A 25,333-nucleotide genomic window follows, 5' to 3' on the forward strand; every position below is an offset into this window, starting at 1 on the left:
AAATTTTTTTGATATTGTATTCAATTTTTATGATAAAAAAAACATTAACATGTTGTCACTTTTATATTTACAGCGGATGTAGCCTATATAACTTTCAAGTATTGGTTTTTGTACCTCCCAATCTCTGTTCGCTTTTGAAACATACAAAGCTCAAAAACCTTGTTTTTCTACGGCTGCCATAAATTAATTTGTTAGTGATCGAACAAATGAGATAGACATGGCTGAAAAAGTTTTTTTTTTTAAAAAAAAAAAAGCAGCAGCAGCTTATTTTCACACATTGGGATGAAGACTGAAAGAAGAGGCTTTGTATCATTAGACATAGTGCAGTGTGGACAGAAGGTGACCACATGATGATATGCAGTAAACATTTGACCCCAGCCTTTTAATTAAACATTGAACTTATAGGGGAGAGTGGGGACACGCACTCAAATTCTAAGCATCATTTGGGTTGGGTGAGCCAATCAATACTCAGCTAACCTTGTATTCAACTTGGTTTCAATTATATTCCCAAATTATATAGTGCTTAGAAAAAAAATTAATACAAAAATTGAAACAATTTTTTCTATAAATTAAAATCAAATTTGGGAAAGACTAATATAAGGAATTTTTTTATAAATGAGCTTATGCATTGAATAAGCTTATTTAACATTTTTTTTCTTTTTTTTATGAGTATTTTATTTTTTGAAGTGTTTATGAAAAAAATATCTAAATATGCCTAAAAAGTAGGACAATGGCATTACACATGGCAAATGTTAACTAAATAGTTGGATTAATAAATTAAAAATGATTTTTTTTATTTAAATATGTTACTACTATTAATATGCAGTTGCTCTGGTTTTCATGCACCTCGGTATGAATTTTAGTATTTTTTATTTATTGGTTCTTTAATGAATGTCTTTAAGTAATTAGTAAAACTTTTAACAGTACCAATTTGTAAGTAAAACTAGAAGTAAGGATGGTTTTTGTAGAGTTGGAAGTGCCAACTTAATTGAGATGTTATTCTCTATTGTGATGTTTTTGCACGGCATCTTGCCATAATAAAAAACAAAAGAGTAAGAATGTTTGGTTAGCCAAAGTAAAACCACACTACTCTTTTTTTAGTTTTGTTAGGTTATTGATCAAACAAGTTTTTAGTCAATTTATGGATATAATCGGATTTTTTTTGTAAAAATCAATACTATATCAAAATTGAAAATTTGAAGATCATGGTTGGGCTTGTTCATTCAAGACAGAGTATTCTTGAGCTGATATGCGTGGGACCAACATGGGCCTCCTCAATGGAAAGTCATGGGCCATACCGGATCAAGAAACTTGGGATGTTGAATCAAATTTCATTGTCGACATCATTATTGTAATATAAGCATGCGTGATGGGGCTAATTAAACATTTAACGAATTTACCTAATCGGATCCTCCATCAATTATTTATTTTAATGATTAACGTGAATGATTGCCAAAATGTGTTGGATTTCATTTGAATTAAAAGAGAATAAACATAAAATTAAGGCACATTTCTTTAGGCGTAATTTCTAATTTTTCTTACAATCGCCTTTCTTCAATAGTGATAATAATAACCATTTTCAAACTAACTTATAATTGCCCAACAATTGCCTAACATATAACCAATGTAAGCCCAATACATTTTGGGCTAAATAAAAGGTGTTGCTAGGTGTACTCAGCATTATTACTGGTGCATTCAACATTTTTTGAAAACACCAAAACTATCCCTACATTTTCTTTGCATTTGTGATGGGTGTGCGTGATGGTGGTCCATAAATCATACGAATCAACTTGATCCGTAAGCCTTTTACGGATCAAGTTAATCCATATGTTGATATTAAACGCATACGGATCAACTTGATCCGTAAGGCTTTTACGAATCAAGTTGATCCGTAAAACTTCTACGGATCAAGTTGATCCATAAAAAGACTTACGGATAAGCTGATTCGTATGTTGATATTAAGCGCATACGGATCAACTTGATCCGTAAGGCTTCTACGAATCAAGTTGATCCATAAGACTTCTACGGATCAAGTTGATCCATAAAAAAGGCTAACGGATAAGTTGATTCGTATGTTGATATAAAGTGCATACGGATCAACTTGATTTGTAAAGACTTACGAATCAACAAGTTGATTCGTAAGACTTCTACAAATCAAGTTGATCTGTAAAAGACTTACGGATCAAGGATATTTCAGTCTTTTTCTCTTAAGTACTGAATGCACCAGCAATAATGCTGGGTGCACCTAGCAACACGCAACACCCCTGAATAAATTGACAACTGCGCCCAACCCAAAAGGACCCAATCGAAGCAGCGCCTCATCTCATCCAAACACCAACAACCACTCTCACCGTACCAAATGTACGTGCCTTCCGCTTCTCTATCCGGTTACTCTGTGGCGATGAACAGCTTAACGGCGAGTTTCACAGCTCGAATATGCGCCACGCGCCGCGACCTACTACTCCCTATACGACACCGTTCCCTTCATCCTTTCACTACCAGACGCGTCGCCACCAAACTCACTCCTCCAAGAATCGTTTGCATGGCGGTAAGTCACCAAAATCATTCAAAACAAAACAAAACACAACTCGTTCAATCCCCTATCGTATTTTTCCTCATTGGCGTTGAATTTCAGGAACCTTATCTGATAACGAAGCTTGAGTCCGCCGAGAAAACGTGGAAAGAGTTATCGGTATTTATTCCACTGCGCGCTACTATGCTTTCCATTTTCTGCAAAGTTTTTTTTTTCTCAAAGATGAAATTTCAGGTCAAGCTTGCTGATCCAGACGTAGTTTCTGATCCAAAGGAGTACCAGAAGTTAGCACAATCAGTTTCAGAGCTTGATGAGGTGCTTTGATTATTTTTTATATTACTCATGTTCATGGAAATTAAACCTTATATATTGACGCAACTGTGTAATGTTAATTGTGTGGTGTAGGTTGTGTCCACGTATAGGAGATTTAAAGACTGTGAGAAGGTTCTAGAAGAAACCAAAGGTTTGTTAGACTCTACTAGCTTAGGTTAGGTACTTGAAGTTGAAGGCTGATTGATATTGAATTATTGATTATTTTTTTTTTGAACTGTTGTTGTTTAGCTTTAGCGAAGGATGATGGCAACGATGAGGATATGGTGGAAATGATATCTTTTGAAATTGACACTTTGTCCAAGCAACTCGCGGAGCTTGAGGAAAAAATTAAGGTTTGTTTCTAACTTTGATATTGCATTGCAAACTGCAACTTCTTTAAAGTCCTATTCTTTCATGCTTTTGACTTGTTTCTAATCTACAAAATCCTAATTAATAGATTTTAAGTGTATGTTTCTAATCTACAAATTAAAGTTTGTTTCTGTTGTATGTTTATTCGTAAGATGTTCTTCTCGTTATATGTTGTCATGGATAATATTTTGTTTTGTTTACTCATTCTAGTTCAATACCAATGTAGTAACAATCATCAATTCAAAATGTTGAATCAGTTGAAATTTCAAAACCATGCAGAGGAATCATGATTCGCTTTCGTCATTCTCTTAATATGTACTTTCTTTTGTTATTGGCTATCATGACTCATGAGTTTTCATTCCTCGATTTTCAAAACCATACTGGGAATCTCCTCTCCTATATATTTCTCGTCATTTGTAGCCTCTTTTGTCTTTGGCTATCTTGAGTTTTCAAGCCTCTCCTCTATCTTTTTTTTTTTTTTTATCTTTTCCCCATTTCCCCATTTCCCTTGGTATTTAGAAACTTCGTAATTTTGTCCTACATAATGATAGGTGTTACTGCTTCCCAGTGATCCTATGGATGCTAGAAACATATTGCTTGAAGGTACATTATCTCTTTCTTTACAGTGTATTGTTGTAGCCCAATGATTTTACTTTATGGCTCAGTTGAATGTTTCACGAATCATGCCTGAGACTTATGCTATAGGACATAAAGCGAATTTCTAAACTTTTTGAATATTGTTTGTCTTTAGTGGGAAATGTACAAAATATGTTATATTAAGGAATTTGTTGAATTGATAAAAGTGTGGCTGCTATCATCATATGCACATAACAGGATTAAATGGTTACAATTTACTAGTGCTACTGTTTTTTTTTTTTTTTTTTAATTTTGCTACGGAGGAGTTTTACTTATTTATTTGATTTATACATCACAGAGTGGCATAATTTTGGGCTACTCCCATTATGTACACTTAAGTTGCACTCCAGAATTTCTGGATAGCTGAGTTTAACATTTCAATACATTATTATCTTCATTTATTTTTCTAGCTCTGAAGGTTATTATCATCATTCACTTCTGCAGTACGAGCAGGCACTGGTGGTGACGAGGCCGGAATATGGGCTGGTGATCTTGTAGGTACATGCTTACATATGTCTTTTCCAAGTCTAATCCATGCGGAATGCTTAATGTACACACTCATTTTACAAATGACAGATCTGTTATGGGATCATTTCTTAATTGTTTAACTGTCTTTAAAACTTTTAAATTTTTCTAGTTCAAATGAAAGAACCATTATGTGAAGTTCAATTATAAACATATTCTGATGCTGTTTTGATGTTGAATCAGGTTCGAATGTATGAAAGATATAGTGAAAGGAATTCTTGGAAGTATTCTCTTGTCTCAAGCTCTGCGGTATTCCTCGTGAAAACTCTAAAAGAAATAGTTTCTCATTACTTATGTGTAATCTGTATAATTTTTTTGCCATCTTTTAGGCAGAAAAAGGAGGATACAAAACTTATGTGATGGAAATAAAGGGAAATCGTGTTTACAGTAAATTGAAATATGAATCTGGTGTCCACCGAGTTCAACGGGTTCCCCTAACAGAAACTCAGGGCCGGGTACATACTTCTACTGCAACAGTGGCCATCATGCCAGAGGTGGAGTACATATTTCAGGCTTTTAGCAATAAATTATTCATGATCTTGACATCTAGGTTTGATAGCAATCAAAACATTATTTAAAGTCTTTGGCTCTTTGCATTTGGACTATTGCTAATTTGATATTTTATTCCAAAAGTTATTACTTTTGTATAAAGGTCTATTTGAATAAAAAAGTATCTAGCTTAAGTCTAAAGTGTTTCAAGTATATATAGATATGGTGCTGTCTCAATTTATCATCTAGTATTGTGGAAGGCAGATTAAATTATGTAATTAAAGGTTGGTGCTCTATTGAAATTGTTTTTTTTAAATTCATATGTTCTTTAATCAGTATAATTCTTAGCATACTAATTCAGTAAGTATATGCATGCCTTCCTTCTTTTAAGATTTTAAAACAACATCTAAATCTATTGATCTGGAATCTTTACATAGGCTGATGAAGTTGAAGTCGTAATTGACCCAAAAGATATTGAACTGACAACGGCACGTTCTGGGGGTGCTGGAGGTAAAGATCTATGACCATTATACCATTTTAGTCAAGTAACCAATCTTTCTATTCCTTGGAGCACGAAATAAACTCCTCCATGAATTCTCATGCAAAGATATCTTGCAGGCCAGAATGTTAACAAGGTTGAAACAGCCATTGATCTCTTCCATAAACCAACGGGAATCCGTATCTTTTGTACTGAAGAAAGGACACAACTTAAGAACAGGAATCGCGCTTTTCAGTTGCTCCGAGCAAAACTGTAAGCATCAATATTGCCATGCAGTTTTATGAGTCTGATTTTAGAATTGAGTCATGTTTATATTTGCAAGTTTTTTTTCCTCCTTTTACTCTTAAATGCATGCTCACAAGATAAAATATCCCAATCTTTTCTTGAGTTAAATTATTCATGAGGAACTAAAGGATATTAATGTCAAGAAGCCAAAAACTGACCAAACGCTATGAGTTCATTAATGTAATTTTTCCAAGTGTTCTCTTTAACCTATTTTCTTTAGTATGCTACTACATGTAAAATGATACAAGATCCTTTTACAGATATGAGATTAAGGTAAGGGAGCAACAGGAGTCATTACGAAATCAAAGGAAATTACAGGTATGCTCCTTCTTGTGCAGGTGTTTGAAAGACTAGTAACATTGAATTAAATTTTATATGGTGTACTTGCTAAATGGGTGAGCAAATAGTTATTGAGTTAAAATTCTTTGCCTTGCTATATCCAATTACAGGTCGGTACAGGTGCACGTTCAGAAAAAATTCGAACATACAATTATAAGGTACTCAATGTTGCTGTCTCAAAATATTTTAACATAGTTACACACACACTCATGAGTCTCTCCAATCCCCATCCAAAATTGAATGAGTTTCTATACATTGTAATTTTATTCATGACAATTTTTCCCTTTATAAATTGTAAGGTGAGCAATGCTAATGCTATTCCATTAGAAAAATAGAAGATATGTGAAAGACATGACATAATAAGCAATTAATTATTTTTTAAGATTTTTGATAATCATGTTCATTGAGTGAAGTGAATAAGATTCAGCGAACTAGAGTTATGTAGTTCCTGTCAGAATAGTGGTTCGAGGTAGAACATTGCTATGTGCTATTAAATTTTCATTTTGTCTTGATGAGATTAAGATTGTTTGTGGCAGTTTATGACACTTTCAAATTTTTCTTATCAGGACAACAGGGTTACTGACCACAGATTGAAGATAAACTATGAGCTCACCTCTTTTCTTGATGGTGATATAGAAGATGCTGTTCAGGTATATTATCTAACACTTGGAATGAACTTGTTCTTTTTTTCTTGTGTTTCCCAGTGTTTGGCTGCGTGTAAAATATGCTTATAGAAAGTGGTGTATGTTAATTAATATAGGCGCACCTGTGCACTTTTTGAGGTGGCTTATTTAGGAATTAGAGAAGTGCTAGCAATACACTATTTCTAACACACTCACTATTATTGGTTAAAATTCATTGGCAACTGCAAAATTATGAGTGGAACTCATTAAATAAAAAGTAGAACCCCCAAAATGTTGTAATTTCCGATAAATTTCATCTAATAGTAGAAAGTGTGTTCAAAAGAATGTATAGAGTGTGTTGCTAGCATTTCTTTAGGTATTATTATATACAGCAGGTTTGTATTAAGATGAAAATCGGTCTGGTAAGCAAGGGCTTGCAACGAGAAAGTTTGAAGAGCTTGAGAGAAACCCAAAATCATTGCAACTCCTGGATTGGATTTGATAATGTTGAGTGGGGTCTTTGAGAAGGATATAACAGGATGCTGAATGCTGTTGAATGACATTGATTCTCTGACTGAAATTCACACAATCACATTAACCAAAAAATGACTTGTTTCTTCAATTATACCAAAAGACACTGCAATGGTGAAGAACGGGAACCCCAGTAAAACAAAGGAAGGGACCTCACCCATGGGATTTTAAAAGAAAAAAAGTGAAGACACGATTGACCAACCGCAAAGAATGACAAACACAAATCTGCTTAAAAGTTACAATGTTTGCCGACATTAAAAGGATATACTACAGACTTTACCATTAATGAGTTAATATGATTAGATGAATGAAATTACTTTATCTATATCAGGGCTCTGCCTTATTTAAAAAGCTTTTTCTTGCAGTCTTGTGTTACAATGGAGCAAAAGGAACTTCTGGAAGAACTTGCTGAATCTGTGGGTGCTCCGGCTGGCTGATATGCAGCAGATTTTGCCCTAGTAATTTGAATTTTTTTTGCTGGAGTAATTTTCACAATGGAAGATCTGCCATATTGTTGTTTTCCTGAATGTGCCCCATCATCCAAAGTTTGAGACATACCGTATCAAGTTGATTGATTGCCAATGTGTAGTAGATAGGGGCACTTTTACATGTAACATTTCATTATATAGTACTCTGTAAAAATCTGTTTCATTATGTAAAGTGATGCAATTGACTTTTGCTTTTTGTGCTCGTTGCATTGTATATGGTGTTGAACCGGGAGTTTGATTCCCAGCTCCCTCATACTGGTTGAAAGTTGGAAGCCAGCCAAGTGAGCCAACACATAACTTCTTACAACAGGTTTAAAGCCTTGAAGAGCAACACAGTTTCATTTCCGACCAAAAAAAAAAATGCTAAGTGCTGCCCAGAGCTTCTTAGCTATTTTAAGTTAAAACACAACAGCCATTCAGACTTGTTGGCTAATCACTACTGTCATAGAGTGTTTGGAAATGATTAGTTTTAATTTGGAATAACATCTCTTTTGTATTCTTAGTAAAAAATGGTAAGACCTTATTTTGGTAAATTAGACACTCCCCAGTTACAAATTTTAGGGCTGCAAGTGTTCGTGAGCATTGTGAATAACCATAGAAAATGATTTTAATAACACAATTAATTAAAATCAAACCCATTGAAAATATAACTTTAATTCTGATTTGTTGTCATTGTAACCTTTCGTCTTTATTGAACCATACAAAAATTAAAATTAAATGTAGCATGTTTTTTAAGTATGAAATTTTTTACTTAAATTTTATAAACAAAAAGAATTGTGTAATGTAATAAGATAAGAGAGAGAGAGAGAAATCTCCTCTATATCCAATAACTATTCTATTGGATTGGGTTCCCAGTTTATTTATAACGGCAAGGCAAGGCAAAGGTTGTGGACGAAAAAGGTGTTCAGTGTCCAAGCGTTGAGAAGGGAAGAGGTACACATGGCAAGTGGCAACTGACCTCATTGTTGATAGTTGATACTTGGCCTCGAAGATGCACTTGCTACTATCCAAGTCCCCACTATTACTGATACATAATTCTTCTATGCTCCTGCACCGCTTCTCTCCTCTTCTCCTTCCTCGTTTTCTCTTTCGCCAACCCCCCTTCCCCTCTTCGAATTTCAAACCTCTCACACTCAAGGTCCTCTCCATGGCATCGTCTCATTCCTCCCACCACATACACACTAATCGACTCGCTTCCGAACAGAGCCCCTATCTTCTCCAACACGCTCACAACCCTGTAAGTTCTCACAATTCTCATCTCATTCCTCAACTTTTCACTAATTCTAATTCCTATTCAAGGTTGATTGGTATCCCTGGGGCGAAGAAGCCTTCGCCGAAGCGCGCCGGCGAGACGCGCCTATCTTCTTGTCAAGTAATTCTCTCCTTTTCCGCCTTTTTCTGTTTTTCTTTCTGCGATTCTCGTTTGCTTTGCGTAATTAACTGCGAAGCTTTGCTTGTGGTTGGTGTTTGATGGCGATTCCGTTCGAAGTTGGTTACAGCACTTGTCACTGGTATGTGCATTATGTTTGACTCACAACTCGTATTGTTTTGGATGAGTTTCAACGTTTTCGGAATCTCAAGTGTTTGTACTTTGTTCGTAAGGTGTCATGTTATGGAGGTCGAGTCTTTCGAGGATGAAGCGGTTGCCAAGTTGCTGAACGATTGGTTCGTTAGCATTAAGGTCATTTAATTTTTTCCTTTTTATCTTGCTTTCAATTTTAGTTTACTGGGCATTGCTTCCAAGGTTGTTATGCCTTGTTCTGTCTCACTTTAATGTGTCAATTCTACAGGTGGATCGAGAGGAGCGACCAGATGTTGATAAGGTATATAATGTGTTAACTGTTTATTTAATTTATATTTTTGGAGGCATGTCAGCTGAGAGTACCTACGAGGATATGATTCCAAAATTATTCTATTTTAAGGAACAAAAAATGGTGTTTATAAGTTATCCAAAGTTCCTTTGGAATTTGAATGGTTAAGAGATGCTTATAGAAAAATTGAGGTTTTCTACCGGTAACAAGGTTTAGTAAAGGATTTTTTTTTCCTTCTTTAGGTGTACATGTCGTATGTGCAGGCTTTGTATGGTGGAGGAGGTTGGCCCCTGAGTGTGTTTCTTTCACCTGACTTGAAACCTTTAATGGGTGGAACTTACTTCCCCCCTGATGATAAGTATGGACGACCAGGATTTAAGACTATACTTAGGTGAGAGTTATTGCACATGTTGACTTGAATCATCAACCTGCTTGGACTCCTCTCTGAGTAAATTTGGTGGATGGCATGTTGGAATTTATTTAGTATAAAACTCCAGGCCAATGGATTTAAATTTTTATTATGGTTTTTGAAGTTCTTATTTGAATACTATTTTGTTCCTGTTTTCTCCAGAAAGGTAAAAGAAGCTTGGGATAGTAAGAGGGATATGCTAATTAAGAGTGGATCATATGCAATTGAACAGCTTTCTGAGGCAATGTCTGCTAGTTCAGATTCTGATAAACTGCCTGATGGGGTTCCAGCTGATGCGTTACGCCTATGCTCGGAGCAGGTGGGGCTTTGAACATCTGCTTTTGTCTACTATTTCAACATTTCTTAGACATGCATTGTGGTGACCAGGGTTGATAGCAACCACTGTTGTAAGATTTTCATATTGTAACATAGATTAAAGAATATTCTTTTTTTTATATATATAATGTGAGAAAATATCTTATATCAGCATGTATTTGTTGGATGTTTTGAATCCTTAAAGTTATGCTGAGTGTTTTGAATCTTGAAAACCATTCAATCTACTCTTTTCTTTGTAGCTCTCTGGGAGCTACGATTCAAAGTTTGGTGGGTTTGGATCTGCACCAAAGTTTCCCAGACCAGTTGAGATAAACTTGATGCTATATCACTCCAAAAAGTTGGAGGATACGGGGAAGTTGGGTGTAGCTAATGGAAGCCAGCAAATGGTTTTCTTTAGCTTGCAATGCATGGCAAAAGGTGGGATTCATGATCATATTGGAGGGGGATTTCACAGATACAGTGTGGATGAGTGCTGGCATGGTAAGTTTAACTTGGGCAGCAGTCATTTCTTTGAGTATATATTTGATATGTACGTGTATCAGCTGTAATTCTCAATATGCAAATACCTGAGCATTTTGATTTGGCCATGTTAATTACAATGTGTTGTTATATCCAAATGCTCTTTGTTTTGAAATGTTGTAAAGACAATTAATTTGTTGGGCTGTTATATCTTTGTAGTTCCGCATTTTGAGAAGATGCTTTATGATCAAGGGCAGCTTGCCAATGTTTATCTGGATGCGTTTTCTATCACAAAAGATACCTTTTATTCTTATATATCACGAGATATCCTTGATTATTTAAGGAGAGATATGATTGGTCCAGAAGGTGAAATTTTTTCAGCAGAGGATGCTGACAGTGCAGAGACTGAAGGAGCTGCAAGAAAAAAGGAAGGAGCCTTTTACATATGGACAAGCAAAGAGGTATTTCATCCATGTCCTATTTGAGTTTCCTTAATATATTTCTTATGGATAATAACATTGTAGGTCCATGAAAAATATACAATTCTCCATTATGGTCCCCCCCAAAAATAAATTAGTTCAACTAGGTCATTACAAAATTTATATCTTTCAATTGGGTCCATGTTAGGAACCAGAATTGAATAACCAGAAAACTGATGGTATTAATCACTAAAACCAGCTCCAGGAGCTGTTACAGCCCGAAGGTGAAGTCTGGAGCACAACATCAAGTTGCTGACATGGCACAATAAGCCACTTATGTGGCAGTCAATTGAAATACTTTAAGGATTCAATTGAATCAATTTATTTTTCTCATGGATAATTTATAAACTGTATTTTTCAAGAGCAAAATCTGTTGTTTAGCCTATTTCTTAATTATTATCTGTTAATTTGTTAAGGACAATCTAACTACAGTATTTTCAAAGTTGAGCTGGAAATATTTGCTTAAACTTGTGAGCTATGATACCCCTTTGAATTTTGACTTGTATATTATGTTTTTCAATTGACCGTTTTGTTCTCCTTGATATTTATTGCTCAACTTGGATAATAAATTTTTTTTATTTGTTTGCTTATTATAGATCTCTATATCGTACTTCCAAATACAAATAGAATATTCTAGTTGATAATAAGCAGATAAATCACAGAGATCATTTGTGCTAAATAAAAAATGCGGTTTAAGGTTTTTTCTGAACATCTCTAGTATTTGGCAGTGTATCATGTTGTTCTGATCTCCTTGCATAATTCTGCAATTATATCAATAGCTTCTTGATTCTTGACAATTTCTCATAGAAGTATTGTAATTAATGATTGGCTGGTATATTATTATTTCTGGTGGTGCCTTTCAACCCGGTTTGTTCTGTTTAGGTTGAAGACTTACTTGGAGAGCATGCTGCTCTTTTTGAGGAGCACTATTACATCAAGCAATTGGGTAACTGTGACCTATCTGGAATGAGTGATCCTCACGATGAATTCAAGGGAAAGAATGTCCTGATTGAGAGAAAGGAACCTTCAGAACTGGCATCAAAATATGGCATGTCAGTTGAGACATATCAAGAAATTCTTGGAGAATGCAGGCATAAGTTGTTTGAAGTAAGGTCAAGGCGTCCAAAGCCACATTTGGATGATAAGGTATTTCCCTTGAATAATCTTATTGATTTATTTGGGATCCACCTATGTTGATCTAGACATCAACTTTTATGTGTACTCTCAAGGGTTCCTATGCTCCTAGGTTATTGTATCGTGGAATGGACTGGCAATCTCATCTTTTGCCAGGGCTTCTAAGATTCTCAAGGGTGAAGCTGAAGGGACCAAATTCTACTTTCCTGTCATTGGCACTGAAGTAAGTTTTCTCCCTACTAGTATAGCAATTAGAAGTTAAGATGAATGGCTACCAATATTTAAAAAAGATGGGAGACACTCTTTAATATTTCTGGAAGATGTCTGTAAACTATCATCATAGATTTAAAATTTTATACTGCTGATCACTATTCTTGCTTGAACAATTACTAGTTTCTGAGTTAGAGGACACTGACTGCTTAAGTTATGAAGGAATAGTGGGTAAAGTTGTTGGAGGAACACCTGTAGCCAACTTGACTCTTTCCCGTGTGTTTAACTTTCTCCTTCTTTTGATTGTGCATGCTCCAGCCAAAGGAGTACATGGGAATTGCAGAAAAAGCAGCATCCTTTATTAGGAAGCAACTTTACAATGTAGAAACTCACAGGCTACACCATAGTTTCAGACATTCGCCATCTAAAGCTCCTGCTTTCTTGGATGATTATGCTTTTCTGATTTCTGGATTGCTGGATCTCTATGAGTTTGGTGGTGGAATTAGCTGGCTTCTATGGGCCATTGAATTGCAGGAAACCCAGGTAAAATTGATGTTTGGACTCCATAGAAATTTTATTTCATGTATACCAGGCATTAAGTTGCTAATGATATGAGTTGGATGCAGGATGCTTTGTTTCTTGATAAGACAGGAGGAGGATATTTCAATAATACAGGAGAAGATGCTTCCGTTCTCCTCCGTGTAAAGGAAGACCATGATGGGGCAGAACCCTCAGGAAACTCAGTTTCTGCTATAAATCTTATAAGATTGGCTTCCATGGTTGCTGGAAGTAAGGCTGAGCATTATAAGCGAAATGCAGAACATCTATTGGTCTGTAAGCCTCTTTCCCCTTTCCTCCTAAAAGCTGTTCTTGTTTATGTACTAACGCCTAACAATGGTGGGATGGGGTTATTAGAGGGAATCTGTTACTTGACTACTGGGCCATTTGCAATTGACTAGAATTCCCTTCAAATGGTAATGCAGGCAGTTTTTGAGAAAAGGTTGAAAGATATGGCTATGGCAGTGCCTCTAATGTGTTGTGCAGCAGATATGTTGCGTGTACTTTCTCGGAAGCAAGTGGTCGTGGTTGGTGAAAGGACGTCTGAGGACTTTGAAAACATGCTTGCTGCAGCTCATGCAGTATATGATCCCAACAGAACAGTAATCGCACTTACTCTTTATATACTTGATATCTTCAATTTCCTTCTGATTGTCATCAATAACATGTTGGCTGGTGTTGATCGTAGGTTATTCATATAGATCCCAACAACAAAGACGAGATGGAATTTTGGGAAGTAAATAACAGTAATGTTGCTCTCATGGCAAAAAATAACTTTGCAGTCAACAAGGTTGTAGCTCTTGTATGCCAAAACTTCACTTGTAGCCCCTCTGTGACTGACCATTCGTCACTTAAAGCTTTGCTCTCCAAAAAACCTTCCTCTTCGTTCACGTAAGCTATTGGTTCTGATGAGTAGGAAAATAGTTAACGTCGGCGAAAGCTCCCTCTTAGAGATCCCCCTTTCAATCTACAGAACTAGTTGGTTCTGACTTCTCTGTCAAAATAAAGATAGGTAACATTCTCTGTTGACTTGAGGAATTGATGCATGTCCTTTTCGTATGCCTGTGCTCAACAAGCCATGATTTTTCTTCAAATGTGATACAGAATGATGGAATCATGGAAGTATGTATAATTGTATATGCAATGTAAGCTATCGTTGAAATAATTATCTTTTCCAGTTGGAGTCTGTTCTCATGTTTATACTTCATTTTTTTCTCGATGAACTTGCACAAGAAAGTCTCGATGGCATGGCTAAGAAATCCTTCATGTCTGTTCGTGCAATATGTTGTAGAAAGCTCAAAAGGTTTGCCAATCTGAGACATTCTTCTGTTTTCGAGACATTTTATTAGTATATTATAAAGTATATGTTGCACACACTGAATGATTTCAGGCGATCGTAACACCATATAATCTGTATCTAAGTAACATACTTTCAGGCGATTTCGTAAGACGTTACGCGGGATTTTCATATAAAACACCCTCTTGATATGGTGATTTGAACTGTAATAATTTCTAATAAAATATTAGGCTAAATTATGTTTTAAGTCCTTAAAATTTAAGGGCTTATCTTTTGCGGTGAAATATTTTTACTAGATCAAATTTTCCCTATTATAACACAATAATTGTATAAATCAAGACAATATTTCAGTTATTCAAATTTATATTAATATCTTTACGACTAAAAGTTCGAGTTAACAATTCAGCTCATACAACGCAACGTCAAATTCAACCGACTAGTAAAAATGTTAAAAAGCTGATTGTATGTTTCGTAACGTTACCCAGCGATACTCGTACATTCATGAAATATTGCAACGAGGATGTCAAATTCTCCCGGATCCCTACCCCAACCCTAACCATAACAATGAACATAATGAGTGAAAATATATGGTGAGAATAGATTTTAAAAAGGAAGAAATTCCCATTCCCTGTCATTCGACTGATGAATAAAAAATAAAATCGACAGCAATTTCGAGGACCTACAATTTATTTCTATTAAAAAAGGAAGAACATTTTGTTAGGACAAGGAAGTTCTGTTATCCACCTATTTATTTACCTTCCCATTGATAAGCTAAAAATATATTAAAATCATTTAGCATAACATTTTTCCCCACATTTTCTTCCCAACTAAAAAAAAATGATCAGGTTTTTGCACCCATTTTTCCCATCTATTTTGCATCCAAAGAATACAAGGAGATAATGGTATAGATCTAGTTATATGTAAGTGGTTAGGGTGAGAATAAAAGGATAACGCAAGCATTTCCGCAACTAGATGAATCTTAATACCAAAAATCAGTAAACACCAACAAACAAAATATATAATTTAAAATATGCAAGATATGAAGTTCTTATACATCCAAAACTTACAAAGTCTAAACCAACAAAAAGAGATTCGTCACAACTACTTTAGCAGACTAAAGATTTTGCCAGAGCTATTAAAGACTCCACGTCCTTTGAATTCCAGGATATGCTACTCACTTCTTGAATTTCTTTGGCGCTCTGCATAAAAAATATACAATTAGGCCACAATAAATTAACGACCAAAAGCTGTAAATATGGCATTAACAGTAATACTCACTGGGTAGACTGGGGTGCTGTGGCAGCTGGGGCACTGGGTGCAGTAGATGTCTTGTCAATAGGACCCTAAATATTTTAGGAAGAAAATATGAATGTCAAAATTTTCATTACCAATTTCAGTGGAACATACTCTTCCAGTGTGTTTGGATTAGATTCATGGTGAAAAATAATCAATTATATTTTCAAGGAGCAACAAATAGTTGTTTTTACTTTTTCATGATACCACCAAGATTTTGAGGAATAGAATTTATTCTTAGGTATCATCCAAACACACTTCGAACAAGCATATATTTTCAAAGACACTGGAACTCACTTGGGCTAAGCGCTCCTCCCTCCGAGCAAGTTTCCTTTCCCTGCTAGCCTTGTTCTTTGCACGTTTAGCCTCAAACTGATCAGACAAAGTCTTCTCTCTTGCCTTCTCAGCCTTGGACTTGTGAATGCTCTCCATCAAGACTCTCTTGTTCTTGAAAACATTACCTTTCACCTTCATGTACATATCATGGTACATGTGCTTGTCAATTTTCTTTGATTCCCTGTACTTACGAAGCAACCGCCTGAGCACACGCATCCTTCTCATCCAAAGTATCTTGGTGGGAAGCCTCGCCTCCCTTGTACCCTTTCTCTTACCTAATAGTATTCAGATATAAATTATAAATAGAAAATAAAGCTCTCCCTTCCACCTCCCCGAAGGACAATAGAGCAGTTCATTCTAATGGCCATCCAACAATATTCAAATTTCAAGCAACAAGTATCTATGACTGTCTCCTAAACTATTCAGCATTAACATTACATTATTCTGTAAACTGATAATCAGCTCAGTAGAATCTAAGCCCTGTTTGGAAAAACTTTTCCAAAAACACATATATCTCCATAAACACTTATAAGAGAAAAAAATTGCTCCAATAAGCTAAAATCAACTTACCACTACAGCTTTAGGAGAAATTAAACGAGAGAGATCCTATAAAGGTTAAAATGCTCAAGTTGATTTGAGTTTGTCTCATTTTACTTTCTTATTTTCTTCTCTTATAAGTTCTTATAGAAGGTCTATCCAGACAAAACCTTAGCCAATTTGAAATGACTAAGCGTGCAACATGACCATGACAATAGGCTCCAAATATTCATTAACTTCGAACTGTCCACAATTACATCCCGGATCATTTATTGATATTAATCAAGTTAAAGTTGGGAATAAATACCATAACCAGAGTGCCGGCCCTTCTTCTTTGCCTCCTTCATCCTACGAGCACGCGAGCGTGAGTGAATCTTGGTTGGCTTCCTGATGATAAACCCATCCTTAACCAACTTCCTGATGTTTTGCCCTGCAAACAGAAACCACCATGCTAATTAAAAAGTCCCTTTTATTGCAAAAATATTTGAGGATCAGAGTACACATTACATAAAAATTAAGGACATCTTATAAATATAAACAATAATAATAACATTAGCAACTGTTCACAAAAAAAAAAAAAAAAAACTTAACACTGCAGATAAGTTTCACTAGTCCGCTTAAGATAAAATAAATATCGATCAAAAATAAGATAAAATTAAGGAAAACCTCATACAAACAATCTAGAAAGCATTTTCTTTCAATGAAAAGGATAGCCGATAGTGCAAGCTCAAGTTATAAATATAATATTGAGAGCAACAATGAGCTTCGGATCCAATACAAGTTATCGATCCTCACCACATCAATAACAAATAAACAAATGAAATACTTATACTGATAAAAAGGTGAGAAAGAGCGATTATACTGATAAAAAAAAAAAAGAGTGATGGTGAGAGGTTACGAGAATTGGCCATGGAGATTTCGTTGACTTCATTGGGGTCAAGCCACACCTTTCCTCTGCCACACTTGAGCACGCTTGCGGCCAGCCGCTTCTGCAGTTTCAGCGACACCATTTTTTCCCCTTATTTCTCAACGATACTGCACTGGGAGGAAGAAAAACCCTAATTTCGCTCATCTTATGGATATATAAAGCCCAAATTATCAAAATTGGGCTGGGCCTTATCCAGACCTAAGCCATTTGGTGTTTGCCCACCGTGGGCAGCCTTGTGTAGAGAAATGTTAATTTGCACCAGATTTATAATACACATAATTTTAATATTGATTTTATAATTTTTAATAAATTTTGAATAATAAAAAAATTATCAAAAGAAGTGGTAAAAAATATTTTACTTATATTTCTAGTGGCTGAGTCAGCCTTTGAATTATGTTTTTTGAAAGTCTTGTGTGTTGTTGATTTGTTTTGGACCTTCTGGCTTCTATGTTAGGGTGTCTATTTGTTATCACTTGGAGCCTGTTGAGGCTTACTAAACCAGAGTTAGCACTTCTGGATTTCACCAAGGAAAAAATACTTTATCTTTCTTTTTTGGAACATAATTCTCAGTTATGGAACATAAAAGATAAATAGAAAAGTAGAGTTAATTTTTTCAAGTTCTAATACGAATTTATCTTACTAAACATTGTCAACCTTAAGTTAATAATCAATATAGACTTAAATAACTTTTAATCTCTATGAAATATAGTGTACTTTATTACTTTTTTTTAAAAATGTTTAATTCCTATTGTCAAATAACAATTACTTGGACCAGTGTTGATTATAATTTCAGGCTTAAATTTTGATTACCTTCAACAATTAAGAAAATAATTATTAATTATGTGTAACTTTTAAACCAACTCACTGCATAAACCATCATTTACTTGCTTCAAAAATAAAACCACCGTTCAGTGGTGTATAAAATATCGCTATGTTCTTAAAAAAAAAAACACAGAGCTTTTGATTGAAAATGGTAGAAAGGAGGAGAAAGCCTCTGATACTGTGTTCCACTGTCCCAATCAACAACTTCTTCCCCCTTCAATCTCAATCTCCTTCCACTTTCCGTTTACCCGTCGGGATTCTCCGATCCCCCCAATTAACTTTCTCCCACTTAAAATATTACTAATTTTAATCTTTGTTAGGTTCTGATCAAGAATGTTGATACCAACACACAGAAAATTGCAGTGGCTATTGCTCTTGATCCACCAGGCACCCCCACTAACATAGACTCACCCTCTTCTTCAATTCTCGAATAATGCTTGTTTTTCCTTCTTGTGATTTCCCTTCTAATGGTTCTGTGTTAGATGATCAAGTAGCTTATATATCTCCTCTTTTAGCATTTAACCTTAACTTGCACGTGACGTGCTTAAAATCTATTTTTCACCACGGGCAAGATGCTTTAGTTTCTTATTTCAAAAGAGGTGATGAGGATGCTGCTAAAGGAACGGTGGATTCTGTTATCAACGTTGAATTGGAACCACTTGCTCAGCCTCCAAAATTTGCCACTCTTCTGAGGGTTTCTTTTGTTAAGATACCAGAATGTGGCATCCTTGAATCCATTAGAGCAAGTTCGCCTGTTGAGTCTCAAGAGCGGCAGGACATGATCGACTTGGCGTTGTAAAAGTACTCTTAAGTCGATAGGTATTTGTCGAAGGGATATGTTTTCGGGATCAACATAAGCTGGAACTGCAATTCCCCCATTTGCATTCCTTGCAATCAAAGATCATTGAATAAAAATGACAACCTTGTCTGTTTCAAGGTATTATGAACTCTCTCTTGCTTTTGCTAAACCTTGAGAAACATGTCAGGTTGGTTGCTAGAGTGTAACTTATGTCTTCAGGTTGTTGGTATGGAACCATCAGATGAACCGTTTTCGGTGTCAATAACACCTTAACTGCTCTTGTGCTGGTAGGGAGTTAGTTCTCCGTCCGCACTTCCTCCGGATTTGTTGATTGGTGGACCAGCAGAAGAACCCGTGCCCTTGCAAGGGGACACTGTGAACATCTTGGCTTTGATACTTACACCAACTTTTTGTCCATTGGTGCTTTCTTCCAAGTTTAGAGTTTCAGTTCTATTGTATGGCTTGGCAGGTGTGTTCTATATTGTCCTGCTTTGTTTTGTAAAGGAATCAGTAATTTCACCCATGATTCATAGAATTATTTTGTGATTTGGATCCCCATTTGATATCCTCATTTGTTGTTCATTTAAAATTTAAAATATCAACTAATCGGTGGTTTTGGAGTGCATTGATGGTGTATGTTGTATTTCCTGATCAACGTAATAATGCAGGTTGCGGGGAAAGTACTGTTGTTAGATATGTTGCTCGTTGACTGGGCCTGTATGTGGTGGAATATAACTGTCATGATCTAATGGTGACTGATAGACAATCTGTTGCTTTAGCACAAGCTTTCAAGATGGCTCGAAGGTTTGTATTTAAGATATTTGGAATGATAAGAACAATTATTGTGCCAGAAACTTTGCTCCTGCCATTTTTTTGTTTTGATGTTGATAAAGTGCATACTTTGCTATAGGGACAGGAAGACATAGTTTCATTAATTTATTCACCTGTTTTTTTTTTCATAGTGGTTTTTCTCTCCACCTAACATTTGTTAGATTTCAGGCTTTACTTGGGCCACTTACCTGATTGTCTGATCATTTGTCAGGCTCTGAGAAGTTTAATGTTTTGGATAAGATTTCTCTCTAAGCTTCTAGTCTGCACTGACAGTATGATATTGTTACAGATACTCGCCAGCAATACTTCTTCTTTGTCATTTTGGTGTTTTTCATGATTCACAATCGCCTGAGGTTTCACCACATGACCAAAGAGGAAATACATCTGAAGTTGCATCAGTTATTAGGAAATTCACTGAGCCAGTCAATGAACATTAAATGGTGAAGCTGTATGATCTAACTTAATTCAATTTACTATTGCTGTTGCTATTTGAGCAACAACCTTTTTCTGTTAATCTTTTTTTCCTGCACATGGCAGATATTGTATCTTGTATTGCTAATCAGATAAAGTAAAGCAAGTTAACATCAAAAGAAATGGAGAAATAATCTTTTTTTCAGCTCTCTAACATAGCTTGAGAAAAAAAAGGCAATTATTTTCTAAGAAATAAACAATACTATAGATAATTATTAAGCAATAATGACAGTTTCTGTAATAGAAATGAAAATGTGATGACAAGGAATTAGCTTCTGGGAAATCTAGTATGTTGAGGCAACCAACTCTGATAGAGATACTAGCTTCTAATTGACTGTTTCATTATAGGGAAAAAGTACTATCAAGTGACATGCAACATACTTTGATAAGAATTAAGAATAAAATACATCCTGCAGAAAGATGCCTTCAGTATGCAATTTGCACTCAAACACTACCACTTTAAGACCTGGATACATCTTTTATCATTCAGCTAAATCCAAGTCAAGACCAGAAAAAACCTAAAAAACCTAATTTGCCTTTTATTTTTAACTAGATTATAGAATTGCAAAGATTTTTACTTTTACAGCATGTTGGTGAAGGTGGAGAAGAAGAATGCTGAAAAGACAAGTGGGCATCAGGTCCTGTTGGTTGCTGCTGCTGACAGTTCAGAAGGTCTGCCTCCAACTATCAGACGCTGTTTTAGCCATGAAATAAGCATGGGGCCTTTGACTGAAGAGCAAAGGGCTGAAATGCTATTCCAGTCACTGCAAAGTGTTTCCGGACTCCTCTCTAATGTGTGTAATGGAGCTTCATCTTGTGTTTATGTCTACTTTTGATTTTTTTTTTCTCTTTTGGACAAAATTTAGATCAAGTTCCTTATATACATGCCATCAAGTTCACAAATCAAACAATGGCATATGGGTGTTTCTTTCAACATTAAACGACATATATTAAGAATATAAATTGCCATTTCATTGTTTGATTTGAGAATTTGATGGAAAAGGTGTAAGGAACGTGATTTAAGTTTTGTCCTTTCTTTGGTTAATTAATTGACTAGTAAAAAATCCCTGTGATGACATTTCTCTCTCTTAATTTCAAAACACTGAATAAAAACTGACTTAAAATCTAAGTTGTAAAAGAAAAACAATCTTGATAAAGAAATTCCTTTAAAGTTGAGAGTGGGAGTAAGATGGTGCCATGTGATTAATTTGGAATTCTAATTTTCTTCTCTCTTCTCAGCTAAAGATATAACACTTGACTTTTAAGGGGAAAAAAAATATTCTTCAAATTTTTAAGAATGGCACTTGGCTACAATTTGTGCTCCTGAATCCCTCATCATTAGCATTGAGTGTTAACTCTGACTGATTACATTGTTGCTTCGTGCAGACTGATTCAGAAGCTTTAGTAAAAGAAATAGTTGGACAGACATCTGGTTACATGCCCAGGGATATATGTGCTTTGATTGCAGATGCTGGTGCCAACTTATTTCCCAGAAACAATGCTAAAGTAGACAAAGATGTGCCTGATGATGTAGGTAGTTCCTTAAGTTCCAAGGTGGCAGAGGACAACAATCAACGGAAAGTTTCACCTCTGATTACTGGGAAAGAAGACTTGTTGAATGCTCTGGAACGATCAAAGAAAAGAAATGCATCAGTGTTGTGTACTCCAAAGGTAAATTGAGTGATCAGGCTTTTATGATGGTTTTCTTGTCTGCATTTAAGCAGAACAATTTACTGTTGTTTTGATGCCAAAAAATGTATATATAGCACGGAAGACATGTTCTGGGAAAAAAATATGTTCCTCAATGCACAGAAATTTTGAAGTATGGATTTTTCTTTTGCAGGTTCCGAATTTGAAATGGGAAGATGTTGGTGGGCTTGAAGATATCAAAAAGTCAATCCTGGATACTGTTCAGGTGGGCTTCTTGTACAACTCCACCCTTTCATTGGTCAGTTTGGATAAATTTCTCAAAAAGAACTTGCGGAAGGAGAAAGGTAAAATGAATTAAACTTCATCAATAAGTTAAAATCAACTTATCCGCCTCAACTTTTGAAAAGCTCTATCATCTAACTTATTCAAAAGTGAAAGTGCATGAGTTAATTTTAGCTTGTGAGAAAAGCTGTATTCATTTTACCTCCATATTTTTTTTTCTCCTATAAGTGTTTTTTGTTAGTTTATCCTATATCAGAGGCAATACATGTCACAGCAACTTGAAAAAATATTTGGTGGAAAAAGAAACTTCTGGTTATGTTTGCATGGTGAGCATTTTAGAAGATACATTAGGATGTCATATGCCATAAACTGACTCGGTTTAGTTACATTTTAATTTTAGGTTAGGTATAAGAATAAAAATTTGAAAAGAAAGTTCTTTTGGAGAGTCATAATAAAATTTGAATGCAGTTCTCTCTTATGTTCAACATGGAAGCTATCAAGATTGAATAGGACCTTTCTACTAGAGCAGGAAGATATGACCCTTCCAACCATAAAAAAATATGAAGTTTTCCTCCTGCAGTATTGCTACATATGTTGGCTCTTTCTATTGAATGGCAAATAATGTGTGCTTCTATTTCAAGTCACTTTTTTCTTTTCTGAGAAAATTCCCCTGGCTTTTTTCGTCTCTATTTTAATACTTATCTTATTAAATCGTATGTTACCTGGGACATACTGTTTATTGTCTGTAATTTCTGAAAATCTGATTCATTCTGTATCTGTAGTTACCTCTCCTGCATAAAGATCTATTTTCATCTGGATTACGTAAGTGATCTGGTGTTCTTTTGTACCTGTAAATGACAATGCTCTACCTCATTTCTGTTACTTTTATCTTAAAAAGATTTAAAACACCATTTTCTCACTCTTTTATTTAATACAGACATTATTAGCAAAAAAGCTGTTGCTACATAGTGTTCCTTAAATTTTCTTAGCGTGAAAGGTCCTGAACTGATCAACATGTACATTGGAGAGTCTGAAAAGAATGTTCGAGACATTTTCCAGAAGGTATAATAATATTTCAGTTTCTTTTATCTAAATAATTTCTCAAGTTAAATTAAATGTATTTGTGTCTCTTTGCTGTGAACTCAACAGTTTTTAGAACAGATTTTGATCCAAATGAAATTCAAAATAATTCACAGGCCAGATCAGCATGTCCATGTGTCATCTTCTTTGATGAGTTTGATTCTCTTGCACCAGCTCGGGGTGCTTCTGGAGATTCTGGGAGCGTTATGGACAGAGTGGTTTCTCAGGTGATTTCCTATTCTGACCAAGACCATGATGTTTGCAGTTTTTTCTCTGGGTTTCCTAATGTAACATATCCCCCTTGTTATTAGATGCTTGCAGAGATTGATGGCTTAAGTGATTCAACACAGGTTTTTTATCTGCTTGAAATAATTATCTTTTAGCAAAATATATTATCCTATTTTACTTCTAACAAGTGGTGTCTCTGTTGTTGGCTTACTATTACCTGTTTATTATTGGTGCAAGTAATAGACCAGATTTGATAGACCCGGCGTCGATTTGATAAACTGCTATATGTTGGAGTTAACTCTGATGCATCTTACAGGGAGCAGTAAGCAGTCTGCTTTTCCAGCTCTCTTTGTTGTGACAATCTATTGTTGATAACAATAACATGCTATTGCGCTCCTCTAATCTCCATATTTCCCAGGGTCCTGAAAGCTCTTACCCGAAAGTTTAAATTGCATGAAGATGCCTCACTTTACTCCATAGCAAAAAAATGTCCACCAAACTTTACTGGTGCAGACATGTATGCTTTGTGTGCAGATGCTTGGTTCTATGCTGCAAAGCGCAAAGTAGTTGGACCAAGATCATAGGACCTATGATTACTTTGCATGCATTTTGTTTGATAAACTGTTATGATATCTGAAACGATAGTGGAGTATCAATTTATAGAGGAAATTGCATCCTGTATTTACTGTCACTAGCAATTCCAGCATTCAGATTTCGGAAACCTTAATGTTGTACAAAACCGTACATAAAATATCATGTGATTTAGAGGGTACTTAATCTCACTACTTCCTTCTAGGTTTTGAGTGAAAATTCGGAGTCTTCCAGCCAAGACAATGAAGCAGATTCTGTTGTTGTTGAATACAATGATTTTGTCCGGGTAACTTATCTATCAATTGTTTTCCCAGCTGTTTCTTGTATCTATTTATGTGACGGGCATTTTCTGGATTTTTCAGGTCTTAGAAGAACTGTCGCCTTCCCTCTCGATGTCCGAGCTCAAGAAGTACGAGCAAATGAGAGATCAGTTTGAAGGCACCTCTAAATGAGTCTTGTTACTATGTGTGTTTCTGCTGCTGTTTTGAGGAATACAAAGCAAATATACAACAAAAATTCAAATTTCCTTTTTTGGGGGTAGCATTGGTGTATTACCTGTATATTAGCCCACATCTAGCTAAGTCACCATCTCACCGTAGCCGAGTATCGTAACTAACCTCTAACTTTTTTTAGGAAAAAAATAATGATGATACATCATATTTATTCTAATGTAAATTATAATTTAATTAAGATATGTTGATAATGTAAAAGCTTTTTGTATTGATACCTTATCGCATATTGACATGTATGGTAATATGACTTTTGTAATAATTATTTTAAAACTCAAACTTTAGAGTGATTTTTATTTGGTTAACAATATAAATTTTTAGGTGGACAAGATATGAAAATTAAACTTGTTAAAGGATCAACAAAAAAATATGGATTTAATTGGTATACACTAGCAGTGTAAACAAAATTAAATAGACAACCAATTACAAGATGATCATAAAAAAATTCAGTCTTATCTTAATCACTTTAAAAATCGCATATGATGCATGTATTGTGATTAATTAACGTATAAAAACATTTACACAATATAGCTATTGAACTCTAAAATTATTTTGGAACTTACATATCAAACTATAAAAAATAGAAAACTATTTTAGATTTTCTTAGTATTATAATGGATAACATATAGAATGGAAGGCAAACTCGATCATATT

At 35.1% G+C, this 25,333-nt stretch overlaps 3 protein-coding genes and 1 pseudogene across 4 annotated transcripts; 3 read left to right on the forward strand and 1 right to left on the reverse strand.

Annotated features, from left to right (window-relative positions):
- Positions 1-2,233: 2,233 nt before the first annotated feature.
- Positions 2,234-7,825, forward strand: LOC100777225 (peptide chain release factor APG3, chloroplastic). The gene is made up of 15 exons (XM_003521495.5): positions 2,234-2,548; positions 2,636-2,692; positions 2,768-2,848; positions 2,939-2,996; positions 3,095-3,198; positions 3,766-3,817; positions 4,295-4,344; positions 4,559-4,624; positions 4,705-4,869; positions 5,302-5,374; positions 5,483-5,615; positions 5,909-5,966; positions 6,098-6,145; positions 6,554-6,637; positions 7,507-7,825. The coding sequence occupies exons 1-15, from the start codon at positions 2,360-2,362 to the stop codon at positions 7,576-7,578; spliced, it is 1,290 nt and encodes a 429-aa protein (XP_003521543.1). The 5' UTR covers positions 2,234-2,359; the 3' UTR covers positions 7,579-7,825.
- Positions 7,826-8,492: 667 nt separating this feature from the next.
- LOC100777751 (spermatogenesis-associated protein 20) lies at positions 8,493-14,190 on the forward strand. 2 transcript variants are annotated; one of them, XM_003521496.5, is made up of 15 exons: positions 8,495-8,866; positions 8,929-9,001; positions 9,119-9,140; positions 9,232-9,310; positions 9,420-9,452; positions 9,683-9,831; positions 10,012-10,168; positions 10,425-10,665; positions 10,864-11,105; positions 12,006-12,269; positions 12,370-12,480; positions 12,786-13,010; positions 13,094-13,297; positions 13,451-13,627; positions 13,714-14,190. In XM_003521496.5, the coding sequence occupies exons 1-15, from the start codon at positions 8,621-8,623 to the stop codon at positions 13,918-13,920; spliced, it is 2,430 nt and encodes an 809-aa protein (XP_003521544.1). In that variant the 5' UTR covers positions 8,495-8,620; the 3' UTR covers positions 13,921-14,190. The 2 variants fall into 2 exon arrangements, with proteins under 2 accessions (XP_006577129.1, XP_003521544.1); XM_006577066.3 differs by lacking the exon at positions 13,714-14,190 and having other exon boundaries at positions 8,493-8,866; positions 13,094-13,301.
- A 1,095-nt stretch (positions 14,191-15,285) lies between these two features.
- Positions 15,286-17,548, reverse strand: LOC100500446 (60S ribosomal protein L19). The gene is made up of 5 exons (NM_001251296.2): positions 17,387-17,548; positions 16,796-16,918; positions 15,913-16,226; positions 15,601-15,665; positions 15,286-15,521 (listed from the first exon to the last, which is right to left on the reverse strand). Exons 1-5 carry the CDS (start codon positions 17,496-17,498, stop codon positions 15,497-15,499), a joined length of 639 nt encoding a protein of 212 aa, NP_001238225.2. The 5' UTR covers positions 17,499-17,548; the 3' UTR covers positions 15,286-15,496.
- Positions 17,549-18,386: 838 nt separating this feature from the next.
- On the forward strand, positions 18,387-24,941 carry LOC100778635 (peroxisome biogenesis protein 6-like; annotated as a pseudogene).
- Positions 24,942-25,333: the final 392 nt, after the last annotated feature.

This window comes from Glycine max, chromosome 3, assembly GCF_000004515.6.
Source record: "Glycine max cultivar Williams 82 chromosome 3, Glycine_max_v4.0, whole genome shotgun sequence".
NCBI classification, from domain to species: Eukaryota; Viridiplantae; Streptophyta; class Magnoliopsida; order Fabales; family Fabaceae; genus Glycine; species Glycine max.

Coding starts and splice junctions, on each gene's coding strand:
- LOC100777225 (XM_003521495.5), top strand. CDS start 2,360: ATGTACGTGCCTTCCGCTTCTCTATCCGGTTACTCTGTGGCGATGAAC. Junction 2,693..2,767: donor AAACGTGGAAAGAGTTATCG/GTATTTATTCCA, acceptor ATGAAATTTCAG/GTCAAGCTTGCTGATCCAGA. Junction 2,849..2,938: donor CAGTTTCAGAGCTTGATGAG/GTGCTTTGATTA, acceptor TGTGTGGTGTAG/GTTGTGTCCACGTATAGGAG.
- LOC100777751 (XM_003521496.5), top strand. CDS start 8,621: ATGCACTTGCTACTATCCAAGTCCCCACTATTACTGATACATAATTCT. Junction 9,311..9,419: donor ATTGGTTCGTTAGCATTAAG/GTCATTTAATTT, acceptor TCAATTCTACAG/GTGGATCGAGAGGAGCGACC. Junction 11,106..12,005: donor ACATATGGACAAGCAAAGAG/GTATTTCATCCA, acceptor TGTTCTGTTTAG/GTTGAAGACTTACTTGGAGA.
- LOC100500446 (NM_001251296.2), bottom strand. CDS start 17,498: ATGGTGTCGCTGAAACTGCAGAAGCGGCTGGCCGCAAGCGTGCTCAAG. Junction 16,919..17,386: donor AATCTCCATGGCCAATTCTC/GTAACCTCTCAC, acceptor TTCTGTTTGCAG/GGCAAAACATCAGGAAGTTG. Junction 15,522..15,600: donor ACAGCACCCCAGTCTACCCA/GTGAGTATTACT, acceptor TTTTTTATGCAG/AGCGCCAAAGAAATTCAAGA.